The sequence below is a fragment of the Anneissia japonica genome, unplaced genomic scaffold (genome assembly GCF_011630105.1).
Source record: "Anneissia japonica isolate Jap-2015-1 unplaced genomic scaffold, ASM1163010v1 scaffold2326_len296723_cov167, whole genome shotgun sequence".
NCBI classification, from domain to species: Eukaryota; Metazoa; Echinodermata; class Crinoidea; order Comatulida; family Comatulidae; genus Anneissia; species Anneissia japonica.
In genome coordinates, this window is record NW_022697846.1 from 194,757 (window position 1) to 210,009 (window position 15,253).

General features: G+C 35.2%; 2 protein-coding genes across 2 annotated transcripts in view; both read right to left on the reverse strand.

Annotated features, from left to right (window-relative positions):
* The window catches only part of LOC117102363 (U3 small nucleolar RNA-associated protein 18 homolog), an 11,424-nt gene extending 10,387 nt beyond the window's left edge, over positions 1–1,037 (reverse strand). The window contains exon 1 of the mRNA XM_033242624.1: positions 534–1,037. Coding sequence (XP_033098515.1) covers positions 534–863 — 330 coding nt within the window. The 5' untranslated portion in view covers positions 864–1,037. The remainder of the gene's footprint in view (positions 1–533) is intronic.
* Positions 1,038–1,916: 879 nt separating this feature from the next.
* On the reverse strand, positions 1,917–14,867 carry LOC117102364 (membrane-associated progesterone receptor component 1-like). The gene is made up of 3 exons (XM_033242625.1): positions 14,579–14,867; positions 7,128–7,283; positions 1,917–6,605 (listed from the first exon to the last, which is right to left on the reverse strand). The coding sequence occupies exons 1-3, from the start codon at positions 14,853–14,855 to the stop codon at positions 6,484–6,486; spliced, it is 555 nt and encodes a 184-aa protein (XP_033098516.1). The 5' UTR covers positions 14,856–14,867; the 3' UTR covers positions 1,917–6,483.
* Positions 14,868–15,253: the final 386 nt, after the last annotated feature.

Sequence of the window (15,253 nt, forward strand, 5' to 3'; positions counted from 1 at the left end):
TGTCTCAACGTCACAGAACGCTATTGGCCCGACGTCGGTAAACGTTTGAAATAGAGGTTGGTTACAACCTGTCTCTTATACACATCTAGATGTGTATAAGAGACAGGATATAAGTACCCTACATTTTCAGACCTAATTTGCATATTTCAGCTAATTTGCATATGAAGATGAGCGTAAAAAAATTGGCGACTCATTTTATTCGATTCAGCATACTTCAAAGTATATAATTAAAAAACAAAAACAAAATGATCACGAAATTCCCACGGGATGACATAAGCCACCGGACTATAGTGGCGTAGACTAGTCTTTTAAGAACATTTTGCTGGAAATTTTTTTTGGATACGACGCCCCGTTATAGAGTTATGATTTTTTAAATAACATGATGTCAAAAAATCCGCCCAAAAGCTTATCTTATTTCTGTTGGTTACGCACCGCTGATTCGCAATGTTTGTCATCACTTCAAGATGTCTACCGATTCGTGAAAAAGGCGTATGTCAATATTTCAAGATGTTGATTAGTTAATATATAATTACCTCATCAATGACTTCTTTGGTTTCAGATTTATCAAATAAATCTAACATTGCTTGCTCTCCTCCAAATACTACTTTTTCCAACATTCGCTCCGCCCTTCTTTCTGATTCATCTTCCCCCAATGCTTTGGTGGTCTTCCTACGTTTAGTTGGCAACATAAGAGGGATTGAGACGCTTTCTTTCTTTCCGCTTAAGTCTAGGCCTAAGTCATCATCATTACTGTCACTATCTTCTCCGACTCCAGCTCCGCCGTGTGTAGTAGGAGGCCTATTTTCGGCTGGAGGCGAAGTGTCGGCAGGTGGGCCTAGGATTTTAGTACTCTTCCTTGGCATTATTACTGCAATTTCTGACTATTAGTGCTTACCTATTACAGGTACATGATTTAATAAAACTCTGGTTGTAATAAAACTTCACTTTACTAAGCCTACTTAGTACAAACAATCAAGAAATAAACTTCATCATCCATCAACAAAAATACATGTGCTGAGTTTATCGTCAACATGCAAATTTAACTTCCGGGTCAAACGTTGTTCCGCGGTGGTATATATAGAGGTCGACAGACTGATTTCAGAAACCTGATTCGATTATGAGCCTTGTTTTCTCAGCTTCTGCCGTGGCTATGTTTAAACTGCACTTTGATTTGTAGCTATAATGCGACAAATCCTTTGTTTTATCCCTCCTATACCATTCTCAGATGTTTTTGAACAGTTTTCTCGGTAACACCATGACGGGATCATATAAAACCATAAGTGCTATTAGCAAACCATAGATGCATCTAAAAATACGTTCATTATAATTTTTATATTAATAGGCCTACATCGTCATTATCATCGACAATATAAATCTCATACTTCCTTCGTTTTCATCATTTATTTTTGAGAAAAAAAAAACATTTTATTTTTCGGACGTTTACAGCCTGACGATGATTACCATGGGGCCTGTTCAAGTGCTTTTTAAATTAGCTATATCATTTGACTTTAGAAATATAATTTTTTTGTTTTACGGTATTTTACAGGCGCTACAGAAGTGTTATTATTACCATTATTATTAAGTTAATTTTATCGTTTCCCAATTATTTGAAAATCATCGTCTTTCTCAGCCTGAAAGTATGTTAAAAATTAATCCCATCCGTTTTTTCACTTAAATTCTCGTAGAAGCCCGCCGATATAGCACCGTCACAGACAACTAACGACGGGAAATCAATGAAGATAGACCAAATGACGTAACGGATGACGTTAGCATTTATGCTTATCGTTTTTGTAATGATAGACACACGTTATTTTGAACAGTATTGGTAAAGATCAAATGATGTGAAAGAAAAAAGTAATGAATTAAGAATTAACGGTAGGTCAGCAGACTGATTAAAAAAGTAAACAATATATACGTAACGAAGTTTCACATACATTTATTTTTTTCTATGAAGCAATGCAAGAATTATTGTAAATTAAAGTGCAGAAGAAAGCTATTCTTCGTATAGCACTAAAACAACGCCTTACAAAAATCATTGTCAAAAATACAATTACAGTTATACCAGTGGTGACGCCATGACTTGCCAAAAGGAGAGGGAGTAGTCCCGACGGAGCGCACTTGAGTGGTCAGGGATGCAGCTCAGAAACATCCAGAGGGATCCGGTCAAGAAGGGGAAGCCCTGGAAAGACGCACGAAAATTTAGGTATTTGAAATTGATTTTAAAATATAACAATCTGTAAAAATACTGTACATAGAAATTTCGATGAAATGTGTTTGTATTCTCCTTGACGGGTGGCCAATGGCCCCACTGGCGCCCTCCCCGAACTCTTATGACTACAAATAAGATTGATTACTGTACAATCTCATGAATAACATAAATCAATAAAAAGATGAGAATTTCAAACCTAATAGCCTCTACCGCTTTGGCCCTGTGAATTTTCCCTCCGATCCCCAAATCCATACAGAATTGCTCCCCTCCGCCATCTAGAATTCCGGACTGGAATAGTGCAGAGTTCGCTATAAATGCTATGTACCGTACAGTGAGGTAGGGGAGGGAAAATTCACAGAGAAGAATCCCTGACACTGGAAGAAATCCAAACAAACATATGTCAAAAGTCTGATGGGCACACAGTTAAAGCCTGTTTTTTTTTTTAAATCGCTACACTGTCACTAAAGTGTTTTCAGTCCAATCGTTGTACAGCATACCAGTCCCTGATGCAATCGGGAAGGCTCTCCGATTCGACCGACCAATCAGCATCAAGCCTGGTTTTCTTAAAATCACTGCCCTGTCGCTACATGTTTTCAGTGCAATCTATGTACTGCGTAGCAATCCCCGACACAATCGGGGAGGCTCCCCAATTCGACCGACCAATCAGCAACCAAGTTTCACCGAAAGCTTGGTTGTGATTATAAGGAAACCAAGCTTTATGCTTCAAGAATCAGGCGGAAGGGGTGTGGTTGGAATGGGATCTACTTGCAATTATACAGTAATGTCTGTATGTCAGGATATCTTAGATACAGTGCTGTACATCAAACACTCGAGTTGATAATCATAAACCTTAAGCCTGGTTACCATAAATCGCTACACGATATCGCTGACCCCTTTGGCGACGCATGTTGGTCAATTGAATCAAGAAGCGTTCCTGATTGCGCCGGGGACATTTACGCAGTGCATGGATTGCAGTAAAAAGGCTATAGCAACTGTGTAGCGAATCTATGAAAACCAGGTTTTAGAAACCATACTATGTTTAATTGTCTCTGTGCAGTTTATATTTTTTGGTTAATTATTATTTATAGTTTTGTTTTCATTAATAAATCAATAACATTTATAGTGATAAACAAATTAATAATGTTAAAAATATTTGATTATTTTTCGTTAAACATCTTAAACCCAAAAATAATTATCTCATTAACTTGAGCACCAACTTAGTACTATACCACGTAGAGTACTTAATTTTCCAAATATTCGTAATCTCACCATGTATTATCCGATCAAACATATTATATAAAATAAATAAAACAATCAATCATCCATTTCTTTACAAAAGTTATAAATATCAATTATAATTGATTTTAGAATAAAATTACAATTATAAAAGTCACCTGTGTGAAAATTATGATAACATTATTTGCCTTGGGCTAAAAATTTGCAAAAAAAAAAGTGTGCTTTTCAAATCACAATCATCCATTGAGTAAATTATCAATGAAGTATGATAATCAATCAATTAAATAAAGGTAAATTCTATACATGCCAAGTATATTATTATTTTGTTACTTAAATCATATTTAATGAGGGTTCTGGTACATAAAGACAACCACCTAAGGACTCTAAAAGTATAAGAGGGGGAAGGAGGCAGGGGAGGGGAGGGGAATACAAGGACGAATGAGAGGAAAGGTCTACATCTTCAAGAACTGATTTGACGCAACTAGAGTAGGATGTTCGCTCCAGATATGGTGTATGCTGAACGGGAAAAAATTGTCAGAAGAGAATTTCAGTGATGTGTTTTGGGATATTTTCATCTACCATTTTAGAAATTACACCTTTAGATAGAGAAAACAAGAAGGCTCTGCAATTTTAAAAAAGTAATGCATTTAAAATGTGAGAAAATCTTAGTGACGAGAGAAAACCACAAGACTCTTTGCTATTTAAACATGTGTGCTTTACAAATGCGAGAACGATCTTTAGTGACAACAAATAATTGATTTAGACTTGTCGCCTAAATTGACTTTAGACAATATTAACCAATAAGACCGATACCACCACAGCCTGTTCAGTCAGCTTAAGTATAAAGTTAAGCCCCGACTAAATTTTCCTTTCAAAAATGCAGAAACCAATGCAAAAAATGCTGTATGGCTACAGACTACCAACTCATCATTAGATTTACATTTCTCTCTGGATCTCACACATTGCTTGAATCTCATAGGCCAAACCATTATTGGGCCATGCATCTCATATGCCACGTATCTCATGGGCCTTGTCTAAAGAACTATGACCTCATATGCAATTTATTGGTGACATATACCTCATAAGCTCCATACTGAACTTATCTCATGGGCCACTTGTCTCATGAGCAACTAATCTTATGAGCCATTTATCTCGTATGCCACTTATCTCAAGGGCCATTAAACAAAACCGGTCACTTATATTATTTTGCACGAGTTGCATAATGTATCTTGTCATTTTTCATGGATCAAGAATTCAATGGGCCGCTTATCTCATTATCTTCTTACCGTAAGGGCCACTTATCTAATTTGTCATTTACCTTGTAAATCTGAAATAATAATTAAATACAGTAACATAACATCATTAGAGTTGTAGAGTAAAATTTTAAAAATTAATAATTTAGTAAACATACAGTCATAGTTAATTGGTCATGAGTAATCCGTGTAAACTATATATAAAAAAAAATTTCTACAAAATGGCAATATAATCTCTGTATTAAAAACTCATATCCTTAATTTTAGGCAAGCCAAACAGCAGTAGCTGTAAATTGGAATAAATAAACTTTAGAGAATTACTGTACTGTAATATGTACATTGATGAAAAAGGTGGCCATGTTGAAAAAGGCAGCCATGATGAAAAAGACGCTCATGATGTCAAAGGTTAAAGATTTAAGAACACTTCAAAAAGCTTTTTGACAACGCACAGAAAACATTAGAGGACGGTGGGATTCTAACTATTTTTAGAAAGGTTTTCTTGTGCAGGTAACTACATACCGCCATCTAGAGTCAACATATCACCCTCTACAGTCAACAGACCTTGTTTAGGGTTCTGTTAACCAATTAACCTCCTCTGTTCTTTCTTTTCAAAAAGAAATCATTATTTAATGTTTTTCAAACACTTTTTTTCGTTTTTTTCAATTTCTTTCAATGTGGAGACATTTAAAAAACGAAAAAAAACCCCCAAAAAACATTGTTACCGTACATGATGAGGTAATTTCAATGGAGGGTGCTATCAACGATCATGCTTATTCATGAAATTTAACTAATAATAATTGCCAGGTTATCATCATGGAACAATATTTCAACAATACCAGGTTATATGACTAAAACAGAATTAACCTACTATTCAATGTATCTGTTCTCTGCAAACCCTATACAGTACTTAAAATATTCTAAATAGAATCTAGTGTATTTTACCTTATTATGTAATTGGTTGAAAAATACTCAATCTTTGTCCTTATCAACTCACTTACTGTAGCCTTTTAATGCACACATGTTACCAGGTGCTATGTTTATAAATGTTATTGTTTGGATGTAATTTCGTTAGCTTATCAATACTTAAGGTATAGCACAACCACTATCGAATAATAGACAAGGAATAATGTTGAGCCAAACATGTACCACATCACCCCTGCGTCAGTCGACATATCTACTTTGCTCTGCGTGTGAACGTTTTGACGATGCGACATCATCTACTGATTGTCAGTGGCAGTCTAAGAAGATCGTTGTCGCATGCGCCCTTGCTGCGTTGCGGTCTACCTAAAAAAAATCACTGACGACCATCGCCTGACGCAGTGTGTGTGTGTACTCTGCTTTGAAGTTGGGAATAGTGTCACATAGCGATTATATCAGGAAAGTTAACATGACTTAGTTTTACTAGAAATTGAACCGAATTATAAAATAAAAAAACATAACATGTATATACAATGATAACCAACTTTCGCAACTGCTTTCAGCATGGGTTGACGATGAAGGTGGTATACCTATGCACATGTCAAAGTTCAATGATGCTTTTCCATTCCCAATTCTTGGTGCAAGGATTACACATGAGGTACGATAGCCTTTAGCATAATTACTGTAAATCGCACATTTTCTTACCGCAGTGCATTGTGGGTATACATGTACTGCGGCAAACAGTTGAAGACGTAATTGAGGTTCAATGACCATCAACAGACTTAAATCTCCTCTGAGAATTTTGTATATGTGAGGTCTGTTGCCATATTTGGACAAGAAGTTAGTTTTAATAGTTTGTAAATTCTCTTAAATTTGTTTATCTTTTTCACATTTGTCTTCTGTCTTATCCGTCTCACTTGCTTCTTCGTCAGAATAATCTGTAGGTTCCTCATTTGGTTTCAACAATTTACCAACAAATTCATACTTTTCTGAAATGGAAAACAATAGGTATTTGTTGTTAAACCATTCAAAAGAAACAATAATGAAATATGAGAATGCATCATTATAAAATAGAGTTGTGTTGAATTGAAAAAGTAGTGAAAATAAGTAAAAAAAAACTTGTTCTACAACAAGTGTTTGAGGGCCAAGTTAAATGAAAGGCATGGCTTACTGCCAACTCAAGCCAGTAATTTGCAATGTTATTGATGGCATCTCTAGAAGTAGGTTAGATAGCAGGCTGGCATACAATGCTTCAGGGGTGAAAGACAATTATTTTGTTGGGGATGCTCGGTTTGAAAAATCATTTTCAGTGTCTGATGGATGTGTCTATTCTTTACAAATTGTTCCAAACATGGTGGGGGGCTGAGGTGGGTGTAGACTCTCTTTCTGAATCATAGCCCTCTCACCGGTGACATTGGACCTATATTGGACCCTTATCTGAAAAGCTTTGGTGCCTAAACTGATCGGAATAATCTACAAGAGTTGTTTCTAAAATAATAGAAAATATTTACCAAAAAACTGCATTTCCCATTCACGAACACTTTCCATCTTTTCTTCATCGAGATCTGTTAAGTCGTCTACTTCATCTTTGAAAGACTCCTTTTCTAGGCTAAATGTGGCTAAGGCTCGGCTGGCATCGTGACCAGCAAACACACCATATGGCCCATCTGATTAAACAGAAAGATAAAAATAGATTTTCATAAATCAAGGTCAAATGTCAACAGGTAGATGCAAATTATGCCAAAATATGTATCTACTGCTCATAAAAAATATTATACAGTAAAATTCAATTGTAAGGTTACTAATACTAATTGCTAAATTATACAAACAACAATGTTGCATATTTAACAATTAAATAGATAGCTATTGTAGCTTCTTTCCCAAGTAGGCCTAAAACAAATACTATAGACGTAGTACAGTACACTGTCATTTTATATAAAAGACAATATCACAGTAAAAAATTCAAAATAATTTAATTTAATTTCAGTATTGATATTTACTCAAATACACATTACAATACGTTGATATTACATTGATATTGTTATTATCATCTATGCCACTTTATTAAAAAATAATCATTCATCATTATTATTTACAAAATGTTGAGGATCCTCTTAAAAATATAGGATTAAAAATATCAACATCAGAAAATCTTTGGACAATCACAATAAAAATTTAACTTTTAAAGGGACAGATCCAGAATTTGTTGCCCATTGGATCGTTCCTGTTCATATCCAGCATAAGTACGCATGCTAATCTAGTGTTAAAGCACCCTTCTCGGCGAAATTTTGGTTTTTAAGAAAAATCTGATATTTATATATGTCATAAAAATTTATAAATATAATATAAAACTGCTAGTTTAACTGAATTTAAATATTCCTGAAATTCCTGAAATTCGATTTTTTTGTGTTCCACACAAAAAATGAATGGGGATGAATTTTTTATGTTTGATCTTGCGATCGGTCTGCAAAGAAATATAGTAGACGCCGGAAACATTAGCCTATCCAACACTGCTAGGCTAGGCCTAGCCTTACCTCGACTCAGTCGAGGTAAGCAGTGGTTCTGCTATCACAGCACATAAAAAAGGTTGACATGATATTTTCCGTTGCTAGTACTAGTGTGGAAAACTTGGTTAAAAAAATGATTCTGACCGAGATTTTGACAATTACCCAAATCTCAGGCTTCAGGATGCAAAGTACGAAAACTAAGAGGGTGCACTTTATTGACTGTACTATTGTATATTAAGTATACACAAAAAGCGAGAGCATGTCAGCGGATGTGATCTACAACTCTGAATTTACATAGTAAAGAAGAAGTCGCCGAGAAAACGGTAATCTCCTAATTGAGAAATAGTCTCTTATAATTTTTTTTTATTCTTTTGCGTAAAATTTATGCCCATGTTTTTCCATAGCTTATAATAATTAGAGTAGAATGCATATGAATTTTTTTTTTTTTTGTAATTCTTTTTTTAGAGAAATTTTGCAGGAAATGGGGCTTTAACTACGAAAGTATTAACTTCCCTGACTTGTGAATTTCTCTATCTCTGCTTTCCCAATGGGATGTATGCCAAAGTGTACTGGCATAGGTATTTAAACCCTGCAGGGATCTATTTTTATAATGTATGCTTATTTGGGTACAAGTTATGTGTGTAAACTACGCACTTGAACTTTAGACAAATTAATTCTGAATTATGAAACACAGTTCCCTTTTGAAATCCCCATACTAGGGAGGAGGCGGTCTTTATGGTACTCAATACACCACATGCAGTAAAGGTTTTGACCCACTTCACTTTGCATGCAACCAACCAAAATACAGGATGGGGAAAAATCCCATAAAAAAACCCAGAAAATCCAGATACAGAGCAAGAAACCATCAAAAAATCCATATTATCAATATGCCTATAAATAAAGCCTGAAAACAATTTAGCAGAGAATCAAATAATTACTACTCATTAATTAATGTTTTCCATTCACAATATTGATTAAATTCACATTATAACTCACAACAGTATGTTATACAAGTACCATGTTTTTGACTTTACTTTCCACTGGTATCAAATTCATTGGTTGAAACTCAGCCAATCAGGGAAGCCCACATTGAGTAAGCACAGACTTAGTGATAAGACATCAAAACATACTCAATTATACTTAACCCCAGGACATGGTACGACATGGTGTGATAAATGTTGTCGAAATCAATAAGTATGATGATGTAACCGTCAGCACGATCATGCATGAACCTTCACCTAAATCATTTGGCAGATAAACACATTTTTATAAACTGCTAATGTGTGTTGAAAACCTTGACATTGAGATAGACCTTAAAGTTGGAACTTGGAACTGGTTTATTTCAGTAAACTATTAGGTTGATAAACCCCCAATTTTTTCAACATTTTTACAACTTTAGTACAAAGCACAGGCCTGGAAAAAGTGCATGACCGCACTGCTGCTTGTCGGAGGCATCATCTTGTGGAAAAAAAAAATTATAAAATATACTTTTGGGTTAGATACTGTAGTGTATAACATTTGATGGTGAAGGCATTTTATCAAGACAATTCGTGGTTGGAGGCACAAATTTTTTTTCCAGGCCTAACAAAGCATTGGGGGAAGGGTTGAGTTGGGAGGGGGAGATGAAAAGATTGGATTGGATTGGACTTACTCTGTGTAAACACACAGGATAGCTCACGAAAGTCTAGAAGAAGACTTATTTCCAGTGGGGTCCTTCTGGTGGTGATTGGGCAGCACACCGGGAGACAATCCCCTACTACTCTTTTCCCAAGAGTGTACTGCGTTCTTTAACATGCACATGGGCCATCAGTGCACACAGGACCAACGGCTTAAACGTCTCATCTGAAAGACGGGAGCTTTTTCAACTTGTATTTTAGTCCTTCGGCTGAAACACAAGAAGAGGCAGCGATGGGAATGGAACCGGTGACCTAGAGATCTCCACGGTTCAGCACACACACAGTGGCTACCACCAGATTAGCTGACTGAGCTAAACTGCTCTATCTAAAAGTGTTGTTGTACTCTTCTTTTATTATACTGTTTTACGAGTACTCTCCCCACATCTGTCAAACATGTAATGTAAATCTTTTTTGGTTTTTTTTGTTTTTTTTGCAGATGATAGTGAAAAAGCTGACTGTAGTTAATTAATGATCAATTACAGTACTTGAAATTTAGGTACAGTAGTATTAAGTTTAACTTTTCCCAGGTACCAAAAATATGTAACCATATAATATTTAAATTATTTACCATATAACATAATTAGTAACTGGAATGTTATATTAATTATTAATAAATCACTCACACACCTAATATGTTACCACATCAATAAATTACTGTTGATCAAATGATCAAGTTATATTTTCTTGAACCTGTATCCACCTGTAAAATACAAGTTAGGCCAAGTAATCATTCCACAATCAGAATAAGAAAAAGGCTTCAAAACAATTGTATAAAGTTAAAATTAAAGCCATTTAGATAGTTTAAACAAAGTTGGTGAGGAGTCCCTAGGCTGTATGTTAACATCTGTGAAAGGTATACACATGGAATAGGGTATGAATGAGTACCTTATTGTTCTTAATTCCTAATGCTAATTAGATTTTGTAGTAAAATGTACTTATCACATAGAGACCTCTGTATTACATCTATATCTAATTTACAAATTCCACTTATCATTATTATTATTATCAGAAATGAAAACCAACTTGTTTCAATTCCAATTATCAGAATTTAACTGTATATGCATCAGGGGTTTAGCCAGAAAACGATATAGGGCGTCCAAAATTGAAGCCAGTGGGCGTGGCACTGAGCCGATGGATGGGCCACGCCCATGGGAATCCCCACCGAATACTGGTACGAAAACAACATACATTGAATCAATAAAGGTTTTTATCAAACGTAAATATGATTTAGCTTTAGTTTAATGTAACATTGGATAGATTTGAAGAATATAAAGAATTTGCTAAAAGTAGACCAGGCCCAATTAGGCTGGCTGAGCTAATTAGGCCAAGCCGTCCAACCCGTCACGGTAATAGTGGCCGTCCTAAATAATTGTATGCCATCCAAATGACGACCGGACGGCTCGTTGGCTAAGCCTACGATATGCATAGACACTGTAGGCCTACATTGAATTTAAAAGTTCATATCACTAAGGTATATGGTACTCACCTCCCTGCTCAAAGGTTTGTGTAAATGACAAGTTAAATCAACAATTATAGTACAATTTTACACCACAAACTAAAAGTCTTACAATGAAAAAAAAAAACATGTGGAAAACCCATGAAAATTATAAGAATGTCTTAACATATACTGGCCTTATTAATAATGAAGAAAGTGTACTTTTTATGTACAAAACAATAATGACATAAACAGATCATACAGTAAATCAAATTAATATATTTATACACTGTTGCAAAAGGTTCATGCTAATTAGGAAGTAATTAAATCTTTCTAATGGCCTTGACTTCTCAATGTTCTGTTTACAAACCATAAGAGTTTAATGGTGTCATCAAATCAGGAGATAATCCCAGTGAAAATTAAAAGGCGTAATGGGAAGTTTATACACTGGGAGTCTTTTCGGAAGGACTAATGGCCTTGATGTTTGAATGGATGACTTTGATAACAGAGACGGAGATAATTGTGTGCTATATAAACCTGTTTTGAGGTTAGAACCTGTGGTTTTGGCATACGGTATGTAATTTAAGAGGCAGAACATCAACACTCCCAAGCCAAACCCACTCTTGGCGAAAATTTTAACCAACTCGGGCAAGCCACAGACATGAAATAAAACAAACACGGTAAAATTAACACTTGGACGAAAAGTAACACGACCCTACAGAAAATGTTACTGCACCACTGGCAGGCTTTGGTGCTTCATAATATGCCAACGATTGATTAATTGATTTATTGTGTATTATACTGTATATTAGACACGTATTAGACAGCCTTGCCATGAAGTGTTCCACGTGTCAGACATGTACGTCCTAGCTAGCGATCTTTCGTTTTCTCAGTTACTACAATTTGGAATTCGCTCCCTGCTAATCTTCATAATACCACTTGTCCTCGGTTATTTTTAACTCAACTTAAAACCTACCTATTTTTGTAATTTTTCACTAATCAGTTCATGGGATTCTTCTTCTGCTGTTTTTCAATTTTTCTCCTAGCGCTGGTGGCAAGTTACTTTTTACTTTAATATGTGCTTTATAAGTTTTATTGCATTATATTTATTATTATTATTATTATTATTATTATATAGTGCCATCACTTCCTAAAAACTAACTACAAACAAGAAAGGATAGAAATTTCTGAATAATCGAGAAAATTATACTCCTACTATTAATGGGCTAAATGTTTGATATACTGAAACATTTGCCTCTGTTCTGTGTTCTAATATTTAGTGCAACCTACTGCAGCCTAGGCCAGCATGCTCATGAAATAGCATTACTAACTAGGGAATTCTGCAGAAAACTTAGTGGACTATACCACTAGTTCACTAAAATAGAAAGGGGCAAGACCTACACAGGCCTTGGAATCGAAGGCCTTGAAAACAACCAATACATTTACAATCAAAGTGTATTTTAATAGCCTTTCATTTTCATCAGTTCTTCAGAGAAAATTTACTTAAATTGTTTACTTAATAATAAAACTGCATCACATGTGATATCGCTTACAGATAATACAATAGAAATTAAACACATTCGAAATCACTATTGACACAACCTTGTTAAACATTACAATATATTATGCATGACATTTTAAAGGTACAAGTAATGGAAGTATGAGAGCGACTGATTAATTCTAAAAATAGCCTTGTTTACAGTTAACATACAGTACAGTGCTACTCTGCTTTTTAAACATAGAACATGAATAGCATACTAATACACTGATTAAATCATTATAATGAATACATCAAATACCATCTATAAATTTCACCAAAACAAATATTAAAATAAGTGCTTTTAAAAATAAAAAAGTTTAAAAGTAAATTGCATATAATTTCAATGTCTTTTGTATCATTGTGTGTGTGAAGATTCTGCTTCTTAATAATTATTGCTTTATGGTAAATTTTTGTTATTGCCTTTAAGATGCCTGTAGTATTAAAATTAAAGAGATCGAGGCACAGGAATGGAGGTACTGTATAGATTGTAGTTTTGATCTCCCAGTAATGATTTTCATTTATATATATGCATCTATGTGATTCTAAATATAACAGAATGCCTGCTCACACTAGAGTGTCTAGACCAGTACATTTAATACTATTTTACTACCAGCTAGTCTGTACACAAGTATACTACATGGATACATTAGAAGTTATTGGAAATTTCAGCATTTTAATGTTCTCTGGTAGTTGGTACTATCACTTTGAAGAAATTGTTTTGAAGGTTGACACGTGAAACTGCTTGTGTAGGGCTGTACACTAATATCCAATCTTACAGTAGCGTCGCATTGCGATCGGTTGCAACAACTGCGACACCCAATCGCAATTCACAACGAAGCTAACAACTGAATGGACTCCCCGAATAGGCACATGAGGTCGAGGAAGACCTAAAATCAGGTGGAGGGATGATATTGTGAGATTTGCTGGAATTTCCTGGATGAGAGCTGCACAGGACAGATGTGGATGGTTTCAGCTTGGGGAGGCCTTCGCCCTGCAGTGGGCTGAAATGATGATGATGATGATGATGATCTTATTAACTGATTTGGTTAGCATTAAGCCCAATGCTGGCCATACATTAAAGTATTTGAATTGTGGAGATGATGCATCAAAATCTAGTTTTGTGCGGAAAATAAAATTACTCCATAATAATACGGTGGTTAGGTCAATACCTACTGTAATCTTTGGCACAATCTGTGTGGAAATGTGCCCTTGTTTTCGGAAGTGCGCAGACGGATTTCTATCTAGCCTAACTTGCATGGAGAATATATTTCTCACACAGACCTTGCTTCTTCTGGAATGCTGGTTCATATTTATTTCTCAATCATGGCATTTCATGGAAAAAATAACAGCAGCCCATCATAATACTTTTCAATCATTCAAATAGGGCCTATTGTAAAACTTTACAACTTAAAACCATATAAATTTATATTATTTAAGTCTATAGTCTGGTCTAGGCCTAGTTAGGGTCTGTGCAAAGTAAGACAAGTGTAGCTAGCAGTAGGTAACCCACCAACCACCACCCAGTCCAGTCTCACACAAACTCTGTCTTCTCCAGCAGAGAAAACTTCACTATTTAGGCCCTAGGGGGCCTAGGCCTACTACTTACTGTAGCTACTACTACTCTAAGTAGGGCCCGGGGCCTCTCTCTATGCAACCTGAGTAAAAATATGTTTTAACAGGCAATAATTGATATTTAACACACATAATTATAGCAACAAAATTCCTTTAAAAAGAATACTATTTTACTGATCACTAGTCTTTTATTACAAAATTCTAGGCCTAGGCCTAGCCTACGAGGTCTTACCTGGGCCATAAAATCGTTTCCCACGCGTAACGTCGAAAACCTTGCCATTCACCGCGACAAGGATCCTACCGTCATGTTTCGTACCATCGTACTCGCTGAGTTCTTTTAAAGTCATGTCCCTCTTTTTCATCTTTTCTAGTACGGGTTCTTTTGGTCCATCTGGTACCCTTGGTGCATTTCCAAATAGTATTTTGTATAAAAGATAGAAGCATGTCGCTAAAAGAACGAGATTTACAGGACTTGTGAGGAGCTCTGTCAGCAACTCCTTAACCGCCATTTTAACGTAGCGAACTTTGTATAGTATGAAACGCCATCAGTGCATTTATCAAGGTCGTATGCCTTGATTGAATGATTGATTGATTGATTTGATGTTCACTCCACTCTATTCTATTTTACTAATTTTCCACTATTTCATACAAAAATATTCTTCCAAGAGTAAATTTTCACTTATGAAACGTGAATAAATATTTGTAAGGTCTTTTCGTAACATAGCCATCGACTCTTTTTATACACTATCAGAAAATGTAGTCAACCATGGTTTTGTTATTGATAATACCATGAAGATGATCATATGAACGTGTTTTTTTTTGTTTTTTTTTAAATTTTTGGTTTTTAGCTACATAAAACTACGAAACCAATTGAAGAAATTAACAGTTGATCTAACACATAGTATTT